At 44.4% G+C, this 13,199-nt stretch overlaps 1 protein-coding gene across 1 annotated transcript in view; it reads left to right on the forward strand.

The window, feature by feature from the left end:
* The window catches only part of CAPN9 (calpain 9), a 150,124-nt gene that overhangs the window by 86,606 nt on the left and 50,319 nt on the right, over positions 1-13,199 (forward strand). The window contains exons 9-10 of the mRNA XM_068279531.1: positions 4,035-4,195; positions 8,454-8,611. Coding sequence (XP_068135632.1) covers positions 4,035-4,195; positions 8,454-8,611 — 319 coding nt within the window. The remainder of the gene's footprint in view (positions 1-4,034; positions 4,196-8,453; positions 8,612-13,199) is intronic.

A 13,199-nucleotide genomic window follows, 5' to 3' on the forward strand; every position in this document is an offset into this window, starting at 1 on the left:
GGTGTCTTCTTTCTAAAATGGGGTCACTTGGCAGGGTTCCTATACTGCCCTGGCATTTTAGGGGCCCAAAACCGTGAGGAGTAGTCTTGAAACCAAATGCCTCAAAATGACTGTTAAGGGGTATAAGCATCTGCAAATTTTGATGACGGGTGGTCTATGAGGGGCCGAATTTTGTGGAACCGGTCATAAGCATGGGCATGTGATGTATTGGGTGCGTAGACCAATAAGACTGCAATACATTCTTTTTGACTAGACCCATTTTAAGGAGAAGGCCCCAAAAAATGTTACGTTTGGAAACTTGGAGTGGTTTCCACCGAAAAGGCTAAGCATGGTAGCTTCTTGGATTGGCGGTTGCGTATTGTGTGGCATAACGGTTGGTCTCAGCCACAATTAAATCGTAGAGACCAGCAGTGATCAGAAAAAAAAAAATTCTGTCACTGAGGTGGGGCGGGTGACTGTTTGGCCGGGTGATCAGAAGCCCGCAGGGGGCAGATTAGGGCCTGATCCGATGGATAGGAGTGCTAGGGGGTGACAGGAGGTGATTGATGGTCTCAGGGGGTGATTAGAGGGGAGAACAGATGTAAATAATGCACTGGAGAGGTGTTGAGGCGGGGTCTGAGGGTGATCTGATGGTGTGGGCGGGTGTTTGGGTGCCCACAGGGGGAAGTTTAGGGTCTGATCTGATGGATAGCAGTGACAGGTGGTGACAGGGGGTGACAGGGTTATTGATAGGTGATAAGGGTGTGATTAGAGGGGAGAATAGATGCAAGCAATGCACTGGCGAGGTGATCAGGGCTGGGGTCTGAGGGCGTTCTGAGCGTGTGGGCGGGTGTTTGGGTGCCCAAGGGGCAGATAGGGGTCTGATCTGATGGGTAGCAGTGACAGGGGGTGATTGATGGGTGATTGATGGGTGTTCAGTGGGTGATTAGAGGGGAGAACAGATGTAAACAATGCACTTTGGAGGTGATCTGAGGGTGGGTCTGCGGGCGATCTGAGCATGTGGGTGGGTGATCAGATGCCCGCAAGGGGCAGGTTAGGGTCTGATCTGATGGGTGGCAGTGACAGGGGGTGATTGACAGGTGATCAGTGGGTGATTTTACAGGGGAGAATAGATGTATACAGTACACAGGGGGTGGGTCTTGGGGGGGGGGGTCTGGGGAGGATCTGAGGGTGTAAGGGGTGATCAGAAGCCCCCAGGGGGCAGTTTAGGACCTAATCTATAAAATAATGCTGATAGATAGTGACAGGGAGTGATTGATGGGTGATTAGGGGGGTGATTGGGTGCAAACAGGGGTCTGGGGGGTGGGCGGGGGGGGGTCTGTTGGGTGCTGTGGGCAATCAGAGGGCAGGGGGGGCAGGATCAGTGTGTTTGGGTGCAGACATGGAGGGCTGCAGCCTGCCCTGGTGGTCCCTCGATCACTGGGACCACCAGGGCAGGAGGCAGCCTGTATAATACGCTTTGTATACATTACAAAGCGTATTATACATTTGTATGCGGCGATCGAGGAGTTAATTACCCGCCGCCGCTTCCGTACGGGCGGCAGGTAAGAGTGCCAGGTGGGCGGAGCCAGTCACCAGCGGCAGATGACGCAATCGCCGCATAACCACGCTCCCCACCGATGATGGGCGTATTGCGGTGTTTGGGCCCAGTCCTTGTTGCCGCCCATCGGCTTAAGGCGGTCGGCAAGTGGTTAAAAGTTGGGGAGGCCGAGGTGGATTTCCCTTCTCCAAGTAGACACAACAAACTTTGGATAGAGTTCAACCAAATATTTATTTACATACTCCAGAAAGTGCAACACGTTTTGCAGGCATATCCCGCTTCCTCAGGCTATGAACGGAGCATAAAACTCATGTAGGTCTAGGTGCTTTGCTTCGTACTGAGACTTAACTAGACTGAGTTAAAAACAATAAATGGAAAAAAACAAGGTTGCTTACCTCAATGAAGACAAAAAAATATTTATTAACGACTTGTCTTCATTGAGGTAAGCCATCTTGTTGTTTTCCTTTTATTATTGTTAACTACATTTTATCATATCTTGGGTGCTTCTTTCCCCCTGTGTGTTTCCCCCTGTGTGCAGGGGCGGCTCCAGGAAATTTAGTTTAAACAATTATTGCACACTTTCCGTAAATCCAATAAACTTCATTTCACTTCTCAAATATCACTGTGTGTTTCTCCTTTATGGTATATTTAACTGACATTTTTTATCGTAACAACCAATGATTTATACAGGAAAATCAAAGTTGCCCAAACTTTTGCATCCCACTGTAGCTGCCCCAGTATAGGTAGTATAGCTGCCCCAGTATAGGTAGTAGAGCTGCCATCCCACTGGAGCTGCCCCAGTATAGGTAGTAGAGCTGCCCCAGTGTAGGTAGTAGAGGTGCCTCAAGCTCCCCCCTCCGTTCCCGCGGCTGCTGCTCATGTATCCTTCTGAGTTCGCGGCCGCTACCTCTATGCCCATTCCCGCACCTCCTCCTCCTCTCCTGCGTCACTCACAGGCATGTTCTCTGCTTCTCTCCGCCTCCTTTCCCTCTGTAGTTAGCTACAAGAAAATGACCGCCGTCATTTGTGGACATCGGCGGCCATTTTCTTGTAGCACTGCTCTAATTACAAAATTATGGAGGACTGTTTTTGGGGGTGCTTCAACACCCCAAAGCAACCCCCTCCTGCCGCCCATGTCAGGAGGGGTGTTCTACTTGGTCTTTGGTAGTTCAACCATTATTTGACCTTTTTGGTTATCCTTCACCAAGAGAGCTACCGCGTCCAGCTGGGTGGATGGAGTTGGGTTTGTGCATCTCCACTTGCCTACAGTGGTTGGTTGCCTGACTGCAACCTTCCTTTGTGAGTACCCCATTTTACATTACCTTAATGCATATTGCTGTGACTTACTGCACCATTGGGGCTGCGGTTGTCTCTATGTTTTTTCCTCTTGGTGTATTCTGACCGCCACATTTGCACTACCTGTTGGGGGCTGCAGAGATGGAGATTCTGCTGTGTGTTCAGATCTTCTAGCACAGTCTTGCGTGCTTTCAGTATATGGCATACACTGTCAACGATGAGCAGGGAAAGATAGCAGTGAGAGGCTGCGCCCCCATGTGGTATGACACAGCAATTCCACCCTTAGCACTTACTATTCCTGCAATACCCTACATACGCTTCTGTATAGATTTCCACCCAATGTTCCAAAATAATCAATACCTTTCACAAACTGCACAGTGATTTTTAATAGATACCAGAACGTAATCGAATGAAGATCAATCAAACTGCACTGTCTGATGCAATGCAACACTATGGTCTAGCAATAGTATGTAGTTCTTGCCCCACCCCCAATCAACCTAGATTTCCACCCTGTTCGATCGATACTTTTGATCGATTTTTGGTCAAAATCGATTCAATTGAACATGTAAAGGAATCAATTTCCATCCAATTTAATCAGAGTTATGGAATCTGCAGTGAATCGAATGGGAAAATCGATGTGTGTGTGGCCACGTTTACCATTATGTAGTTAGACATTGCATGATGTTTTAGTTACACTTTTCTCATGCTAATTTGGAAAAAGATGTTTTAACTTTACATTCAGTCATACAATTGAAGGTTTCTTTAGTCACTGGTTTCCTCTGATGCTTGTATGACATTTTGAGCACTAGGTAGGTAGGGCTTTCCCGAAACGACTTTATCTATATCTATCTTGTACTTGTGCTTTCATGCAATAAAGCTTTTTGGTAAACTAAAAATTGGTCTAATTCTGCGCAGCTTGGAATCATTTGCATCTCATTGGCCATCCCTGCTCAGCTCTGATATGCATTGATGACATAAAGACTATCAATACTCTAGCATGCAACTGAAAAGTATGCACAGTGGCATTGCAAAGTGGCTGCCATTGTATTACGGGAGTCTCAACTTTCACATTGGATGCCAAACATATCTGACTCCTTACGGTTTACCATTCAATATTATCAATATTGTCTTTCGCTATAAATATAGTTTATTTCATTTACACATGTCAAATTTAAGGATTTCTGCATTTTGTATTTAGGATGAATTTTGAGGAATTTAAAAGACATTTTGATAAAGTTGAAATCTGCAACCTCACCCCTGACGCACTAGATGATGACTCAGAACACAAGTGGGAAGTGACTTTCCATCAAGGAAGCTGGATCAGAGGCTCCACTGCAGGAGGATGTCGTAATTTCTTAGGTAAATAATTTACTTCAGTATTATAAGAAACTTCCACCTTATTGTGGACATAGCATTTAAATCTGAAAAAGAAAATGTTGATACCTAGTAAAGAACCTCTAAAAGCACACTTTGTACTGTCCATATGTTCTATAAGCTTCGCCGTGTTTTGTAAAAGAAAGGGGTTTCCACATTTACCCTCTACACCACCCCCATCTTCACTTTCTGCACAGGTAAACTGAGAATAATGTTATTCACACACTTAAATGTGTTTTTCCCCTTACCGTTTGTTTGCGAACGCGAATCAGCGATGTTCGCGCAAATAAGTGGCCATCATTTTCAATAGACTTTAATTAGAGTCAAAGTTTTAATCAAAACTAATGTCTAAAATATTGAAAATACCTGATAGCCATTGTTATATTTATGATGTGATTTTTGGGGGTAATATTAAAACCACCCTGGCTATTAAGATCGCCAGGGCGGCTGCGGGAGGGTTTTTTTTAATAAAAAAAAATCTATTACATGTAGCCAACTGAAAGCTGGCTGCATGAAAGCCCACTAGAGGGCGCTCCTGACGCGTACCTCTGATCGCCTCCGGCGATCAGAAGTAACAAGAAAGGCCGCGATAAGCGGCCCTCCTTGTTTTGCTTTCCTCGTCGCCATGGCGACGAGCGGAGTGACGTCATGGACGTCAGTCAACATCCTGACGTCAGCCACCTCCGATCCAGCCCTTAGCGCTGGCCGGAACTGATTGCTCCGGCTGCGAAGGGCTCGGACGGCTGGGGGGACCCTCTTTCGCCGCTGCTCGCGGCGATCAGGTAGCACACGCGGCTGGCAAAGTGCCGGCTGCGTGTGCACCTTTTTATTTGACGAAAATCGGCCCAGCAGGTAGAGATGAGCGTAGTGACGTAATTACGATTTCGCGAAATTTCGCGTAATTAGTGTAATTACGATTATGGCCGTAAGTACAAAATCGTAATGAAGGATTTCGCGAAATTTCGCGTAAGCGTAATTTTCGCGTAATTTTCGCGTTACAGCGGGTATTACGAAATTAATGCGTATGGCCATGCTCCCAAGCGGAAAAGTTGACGCATGGATCAATGTTAGGTAGCCGCCGACTTTAACGGTTAATAGCAAAGCCCCCTTAAATGCTAAGAGCCTCAAATTTGGAGAATATATTAAGGAGATCAGGAGGAATAAGAGGAAAATTTTTTTTTCAAAAAGACCTTATAGTTTTTGAGAAAATCGCTGTTAAAGTTTCAAAGTAAAAATGTATACATTTAAAAACCCGCCGACTTTAACGGTTAATAGCAAAGCCTGCTTAAAGTTTAGGAACACCAAATTCCCAGGGTATATTAAGGGGATCAGTGGGAATAAGAGGAAAAAAATTTTTTTTCAAAAAGACCTTATAGTTTTTGAGAAAATCGATTTTTAAGTTTCAAGGGCGAAAATGTCTTTTAAATGCGGAAAATGTCAGTTTTTTTTTGCACAGGTAACAATAGTGTATTATTTTCATAGATTCCCCCAAGTGGGAAGTGTTTTACTTACTTCGTTCTGAGTGTGGGAAATATAAAAAAAAACGACGTGGGGTCCCCCCTCCCAGACCTCTTTAACCCCTTGTCCCCCATGCAGGCTGGGATAGCCAGAATACGGAGCACCGGCCGCATGGGGCTCCGCACCCTGACTATACCAGCCCGCATGGTCCATGGATTGGGGGGTCTCGGAAGGGGAGGGGCAGCCAAGCTTTCCCCTCCCCCTCCGAGCCCTTGTCCAATCCAAGGACAAGGGGCTCTTCTCCACCTCCGATGGGCGGTGGAGGTGGAGGCGCGATTTCCTGGGGGGGGGGTTCATGGTGGAATCTGGGAGTCCCCTTTAAAAAGGGGTCCCCCAGATGCCCACCCCCCCTCCCAGGAGAAATGAGTATAGAGGTACTTGTACCCCTTACCCATTTCCTTTAAGAGTTAAAAGTAAATAAACACACAGACACTTAGAAAAAGTATTTTAATTGAACAAAAAACATAACCACGAAAAAAGTCCTTTAATATTCTTAATTAACCATTAATACTTACCTGTCCCTTTAAAAGCCAGTTCCCACGCAATATCCTCGGAAATATACTAATCAGTTACAATGTAACAAAGTTGTTACAATGTAACAACTTTGTTACTTTGTAACACCACCGCACCCGACGTCACTCGCCGCCACCGCCGCACCCGCACAGACCCGACAGAGCTCTGAGCTATATAGCTCAGAGCTCCCTAAGCATCTTTGTATTTGGGCTCCAAGGAGCCCCATTAGTCCTTAGCAGACCAATGGGGTTCCTTTAAATCAGAAGGAACCCCATTGGTCTGCTAAGGACCAATGGGGCTCCTTGGAGCCCAAATACAAAGATGCTAAGAGAGCTCTGAGCTATATAGCTCAGAGCTCTGTCGGGTGCGTGCGGGACGCTAAGTCCCCGCCGGCTCCCGCTGTCCACCCCGCCCACATCTGTCACCCACATGTGGGTGACATGTGGGTGACATGTGGGAGAGGCGGGGAAGGCAGCGGGAGGCGGCGGGGACTTAGCGTCCCGCACGCACCCGACAGAGCTCTGAGCTATATAGCTCAGAGCTCTCTTAGCATCTTTGTATTTGGGCTCCAAGGAGCCCCATTGGTCCTTAACAGACCAATGGGGTTCCTTCTGATTTAAAGGAACCCCATTGGTCTGCTAAGGACCAATGGGGCTCCTTGGAGCCCAAATACAAAGATGCTTAGGGAGCTCTGAGCTATATAGCTCAGAGCTCTGTCGGGTCCGTGCGGGTGCGGCGGTGGCGGCGAGTGACGTCGGGTGCGGTGGTGTTACAAAGTAACAAAGTTGTTACATTGTAACAACTTTGTTACATTGTAACTGATTAGTATATTTCCGAGGATATTGCGTGGGAACTGGCTTTTAAAGGGACAGGTAAGTATTAATGGTTAATTAAGAATATTAAAGGACTTTTTTCGTGGTTATGTTTTTTGTTCAATTAAAATACTTTTTCTAAGTGTCTGTGTGTTTATTTACTTTTAACTCTTAAAGGAAATGGGTAAGGGGTACAAGTACCTCTATACTCATTTCTCCTGGGAGGGGGGGTGGGCATCTGGGGGACCCCTTTTTAAAGGGGACTCCCAGATTCCACCATGAACCCCCCCCCTCCAGGAAATCGCGCCTCCACCTCCACCGCCCATCGGAGGTGGAGAAGAGCCCCTTGTCCTTGGATTGGACAAGGGCTCGGAGGGGGAGGGGAAAGCTTGGCTGCCCCTCCCCTTCCGAGACCCCCCAATCCATGGACCATGCGGGCTGGTATAGTCAGGGTGCGGAGCCCCACGCGGCCGGTGCTCCGCATTCTGGCTATCCCAGCCTGCATGGGGGACAAGGGGTTAAAGAGGTCTGGGAGGGGGGACCCCACGTCGTTTTTTTTTTATATTTCCCACACTCAGAACGAAGTAAGTAAAACTCTTCCCACTTGGGGGAATCTATGAAAATAATACACTATTGTTACCTGTGCAAAAAAAACTGACATTTTCTGCATTTAAAAGACATTTTCGCCCTTGAAACTTAAAAATCGATTTTCTCAAAAACTATAAGGTCTTTTTGAAAAAAAAATTTTTCCTCTTATTCCCACTGATCCCCTTAATATACCCTGGGAATTTGGTGTTCCTAAACTTTAAGCAGGCTTTGCTATTAACCGTTAAAGTCGGCGGGTTTTTAAATGTATACATTTTTACTTTGAAACTTTAACAGCGATTTTCTCAAAAACTATAAGGTCTTTTTGAAAAAAAAATTTTCCTCTTATTCCTCCTGATCTCCTTAATATATTCTCCAAATTTGAGGCTCTTAGCATTTAAGGGGGCTTTGCTATTAACCCTTAAAGTCGGCGGCTTTTTTATATTATACGGAGCGTTACGGTTTAATGCGAAATTACGGTAGCGTTTAATGCGAAATTACGGCATGAACGAAACGCGAAATTTCGTGTTGAAAATTACGCTTACGGTATTTTCAATTACGATTTTAATGGCAATTTCGCTACGCTAATTTCGCATCGTAATCGCAAATTTCGCATGCGTAATTATAGTAATGCGAAATTACGAAAATTTCAGCTCAACTCTACCAGCAGGGCCTGAGTGGCACCCCCCGGCGGTAATGGACAAGCTGAGCTCGTCCATACCGCTAAGGAGGTTAAATCTGTTGTTCTAGTAGTTTTCATTACTGTGAGTGTGTCTTTTAAGAGCTTTTAATTAATATGTTGTTTTCCTTTCAAGACACATTTTGGACCAATCCCCAGATTAAGCTGAGCCTCAAAGAGAAAGATGATGGCCACAGTGAGTGCACTTTCATCGCAGCGCTGATACAAAAGAACAGGCGGAAGATGAGAAAAGTGGGAGCTGATATGCTCACTATAGGATATGCCATTTATCCGGTTAGCTTTTGTGCAGTTTATTACAAAAATATTCTATTCATTGCCTTTCATTGATCAGTTACCTGTAGTTTTTTGCATCTACAAATATCGTACAGTGTGTACAATCCTCCATTTTAAACAAAAGTGGCCATTTGTGGAATTTAGGTGGCTGCTGTTTAGAATGGAGGATTGTACACATTGCACAGTGGGATGCTGCTATGCCACCCAGGGATTTGTTCACTCAGATCGCACTGCCGCCGCTCGGGGGACAAGCTGGAAAATGGACACAGGCATTACAGATCATTGCAGCAGCTCCTTCTAAGCTGCAATGGAACACCGCCGCATAACTCTGCTGCTGACACAGTGCCCGGACAGGTATATTGTTACATTTGGACTATAAGACGCAGTAACTTTTTCTCCCCACTTTTGGGGAAGAAAAAGTGCGTCTTATAGTCCGAAAAATATGGTAACTGTATGAGGCACTCCAGGAGGCTGCTAACTGGCTGCAATAATTCCTGTATCTTAGGTCTATTGAAGAGGAAAGGAGCCTAAACCAATGTGCTGGACAGAGGGAGCGATCTTGACAATACTGTACAAGTCTGTGTAGTTGTCATCAGAATCAGAATCAAGTTTATTTCGCCAAGCATGAAGGGTCATGCCCCGAATTGTTTTTGGCACAGTACAAATAGCTCAGGAAGAGTACACAGAGAGAGACAGCAGTGAACATCAGGCATCAGGTTAACAATACATTGTCATATACAACACGTTCCCAGTGTTCATCAGATGGTGCTGCTCTCTTGGGTATATTTTCCACCTAGCCTGAGTGGGGTGATGTACTATAGGCGGCTGCACTGTCAGGCAGTCGTGGGTGGGAAGAGTGTGTATGATGGGTGAAGCTGCTGTTGGCTCCACGCCACTCTGCCGAGGTGAGATAATCAGATTTTTATTTTCAGGCCTGCAAAACCAAAGTATTCCCAGGGGGTGCTGCTAGGATCCTAAAAGATCTGGTGCATCCTTAGGCACTCCTTGCTGCGATTAAAAATGGGAGTGACCAAGTAAAAAATGTGGGCGGGCCACAGGTGGAGCCAAATGTACATAAACTTAGCAGTGGTGTGAGAAGGCTTGCTCAGCAAAACGTTGGATGAAGCCTCCTCAGCTTTAATACAAGGGAAAAAAGCATTAAAAGGCAGCAGCATATCACATAAACAGGCAATGTCCCCTAAACATAGCAAGGTAAACTTTCCTGGCTTGTGTGCGGGGCTTGCAGGCATAGCTTGCTGCTGGGCTGGGTGGCCAGAAGCTGATGCTAGGATCACACACCAGTAGGGAAGCATTTAGAGCAATGACTGCAGGACAAAGTGTAAATTACGGAATGTCTTCACTTTTCTGTACACACTAACTGCTTCTGGACAGGATTGGAAGCTCCTACAATGCATTATATAGTAGGCTTAGATCTAAGTTTCCTTTATTATGAGATGTGAATAAACAATGACATTGTGCAAAGTGGCAGACATACTGGCAAGGAAGGACAGTGGGTGGCCTTGGGAAGCTTAACGGCCGTTTCACACCGTACTGCACTTCTTCCAAAGCTAAAGCTTAGCATGGTGCAAAACGGGTGTCGGCTTCTCTAATTACCCTCCACCCACCATCCTTCATTGCTGGTATTTCTGCCACATTGCACAATGTCAATGTTTATTTACATTTGATATCATAATAATGGACACTTTGCTTCATTTAAATGGTAGTTACGGGATTTGACCTATAAGTCACTATCAATTACTTTATATACCAAGAGTATATACATCAAGAGTTTACACATCATGATATTGCATTGTCCGTTTCAATAACTGTGCGGGAGAAACTTTTCATATTTTTGTACAAATGATTTCCATAAAGTTATTAGATAGATGTTGGCAGTGAATTAATAGATACAGTATAGAATGACCCCAAAATGGCTTGGTTAATAAAAGTGCCTGTGCATGAGATACATAGAATTACATAGATGCATAGAATTTACCAGTCATCTAATTAGTAGGGAAACCAAATCCTATTACAGATAAACAATAAAAACGCCAAGGTGCAAACTGAAAACGCACCCGTAATCCAAACTGTGTTATGCAAACTATAGAACTTATTACCATAAAAAAAGAAAGGCAACCAAGGAGGTTCACAGAGTGATAAGAAAGCAGGAGTGAGATGATAACCAGAGTTCAAAAGACACAGCTTACCCATGTGAAAGTCAGACAGATGTATTTCACCCTCTATGAGCTCACAAACACTTCTACACAGCCTCTGCTTGGATCCATAGTGCTGCAGCCTCCTTCTCCTTCATGGGAGAGTAGCACAGCGGAAAAAGTTAAAACTATTCACATACCCTGACCCCCCCCCCCCCCCTAGGCCAGACACACCTTCTGTAACTAGCGCTTCTGCCCCTAGTATTTATTCTCAGACCTTAGGAGGAGAGGATATCTGTAGACTCTGGAGATCGAGCGTCCGGCGTAGGTAAATAGTTTCGCTCGCTTGCTGCTCTGCCGTTGGAGGTCTGAAGGCCGATATTCTGGGCACCTAAAAAAAGATCAGTGGCGCACGCCAAATATCTTTAGACCCAAGCAATGTGCTTGAGTTGTCCTGTAGCCCTGTGTTAACATCAGTATTTCATCCATCAATGCTTACTTTCTCTCAATAAATTAGTTACCAGTTACAGATGCTTCTGGGAGCAATGCTTCACTGCCCTCTTGGCTAAGCCGCAATTAAACATAGTTAAGTGTATTAGTTAAAGGGAATCTGAAATGAAAATAAACTTATGATATAATAACTTGTATGTGTAGTACAAAGTGCTAAGAAATATAGCATTAGCAGCAAATATATGTCTCATATTGTTTCCAGTACAGGAAGAGTTAGGAAACTTCACTTGTTTTCTATGCAAAAGAGCTTCTGTGAGCTCTCCTACTAAATTAGTCAGAGAGGAGTGCTATTTTTTGAAGTACTTATACTTCAAAGAAACATTGAAAGACAACTTCATATAAGATTTTACTGCAGTGAATTTCAAAGGGTCATTAGCTCTGCTCTGTTTCATTGTTTAAAATGCAGAGATTAGTTTGTAAACTGAAAATATTCGAGAATGATGCAATGTTATGAAAAAAAGCTATATAACTGAAAATAAAAATATGAGACTCCTTTCTTTTCTACCAATGTTCTATTAATTATCCGTAGTACACATACAATTAATTATATCATAAGTTTTTTTCATTCCAGTGTCACTGTAAACAATCACTCATTAGTTCGATGTTTAAAAATAGGGATCACTGTATATTGTTCAGTTTCGGGGACATACAATAACATTTTTCTATTTAAAACCTAACTTTAAAAGGAACCCGAGGTGAGCGAGATATAGAGGTTGCCATGTCTCTCACTTCGGGTTCTCTTTAACTCTTTCCACTCGGAGTTTTTTCCTAAAGGGAGTCATTTCTACTCTGAGGGTTTTTTTTACAGAAATGCACTCTCCCTCTTACTCTCTCTCCCATTCTTACATGGAACATAACACAGTAACATGGTATATCTTATTTTAAAGAACACATAATGTTGAATTTCATACCTTATTTGGACAGTTTGGAGTCTTCTATCGGCTGGTAGCAGAGAAGTTGGCCAAAGTATGGTACACTTTAAAGCAATTTCCTGCGTGTAATCCTGGCCTGTGTGAGCAAGTTTCGCAATAATAGGTGGTTTTTCGCCTGCCACCTGGTGTCTTCCTGTCACTGCACACTGTGCAATCTTTGGTGTTTCGATCGGGATTATTCGCAATAAAATGCTGGATACCATTTAGTTGCTCCTCCACGTTCAATGAAGAAGGGCGGCCATATCTCCGCTGAGGCCTAGAGGCTGGTTGTTCGCGAACCAACTCAAGAATTAGGTTCTTGTGGTAGCTGATATGATCCTTTGGTTCATGTGGATGCAACTGGTTGTAAATTATGAAGCTATTCACTACTGCCAGCTCCAACAACCAAAAAATAGGTCTTCCTCCACCACTTCAGTGACTTCCTGTTGAAAAAGTAACTACTGGTATAATGATCAAATCAGTCAACCCATGTGTTTAGTATATTCTACGACTGCTGTGGGCTTCTCAACATTTTCAGTCACTCTATCTTTCATTCTTCTCTGCTGTGTTGTTGTAGTAGCAGGGTAGAAAGTGCTAAGCATGTGTATAATACGCTTATCCTTCCATGCCAATACCATCTCTTCACTGTCAAGTTTCCAAGCACGAACTTCACAACTCTTCAGTTTCAATTTATTTATTTCACTTGGTAAACCTTTACGATTGGGCATGACCGCTCCAGTTATGTGATTTTTTTTCTTTTAGTAACTCTTGTGCTGGTGTAAAATCGATCTGTAAATAAATGGTATCCATGTCCCGGAGTGGCTTGTTTCAGATTTGTACAAAGATGAAGGACAATGCCGGCTGCAAATGGCAAGTCTGGCCTTGGCAATCTTTCCGCAGTTGCAGATCCATAATACGGTTCAAACGCAAAGAGGTATCCAGTCTCACAATCAGCCATAGAAAACACTCGTAGGCCCCACTTGCTTGGCTTCTGAGGATTGTACATCTTGTACT

Source organism: Hyperolius riggenbachi, chromosome 4 (assembly GCF_040937935.1).
Source record: "Hyperolius riggenbachi isolate aHypRig1 chromosome 4, aHypRig1.pri, whole genome shotgun sequence".
Lineage (NCBI taxonomy): Eukaryota > Metazoa > Chordata > Amphibia > Anura > Hyperoliidae > Hyperolius > Hyperolius riggenbachi.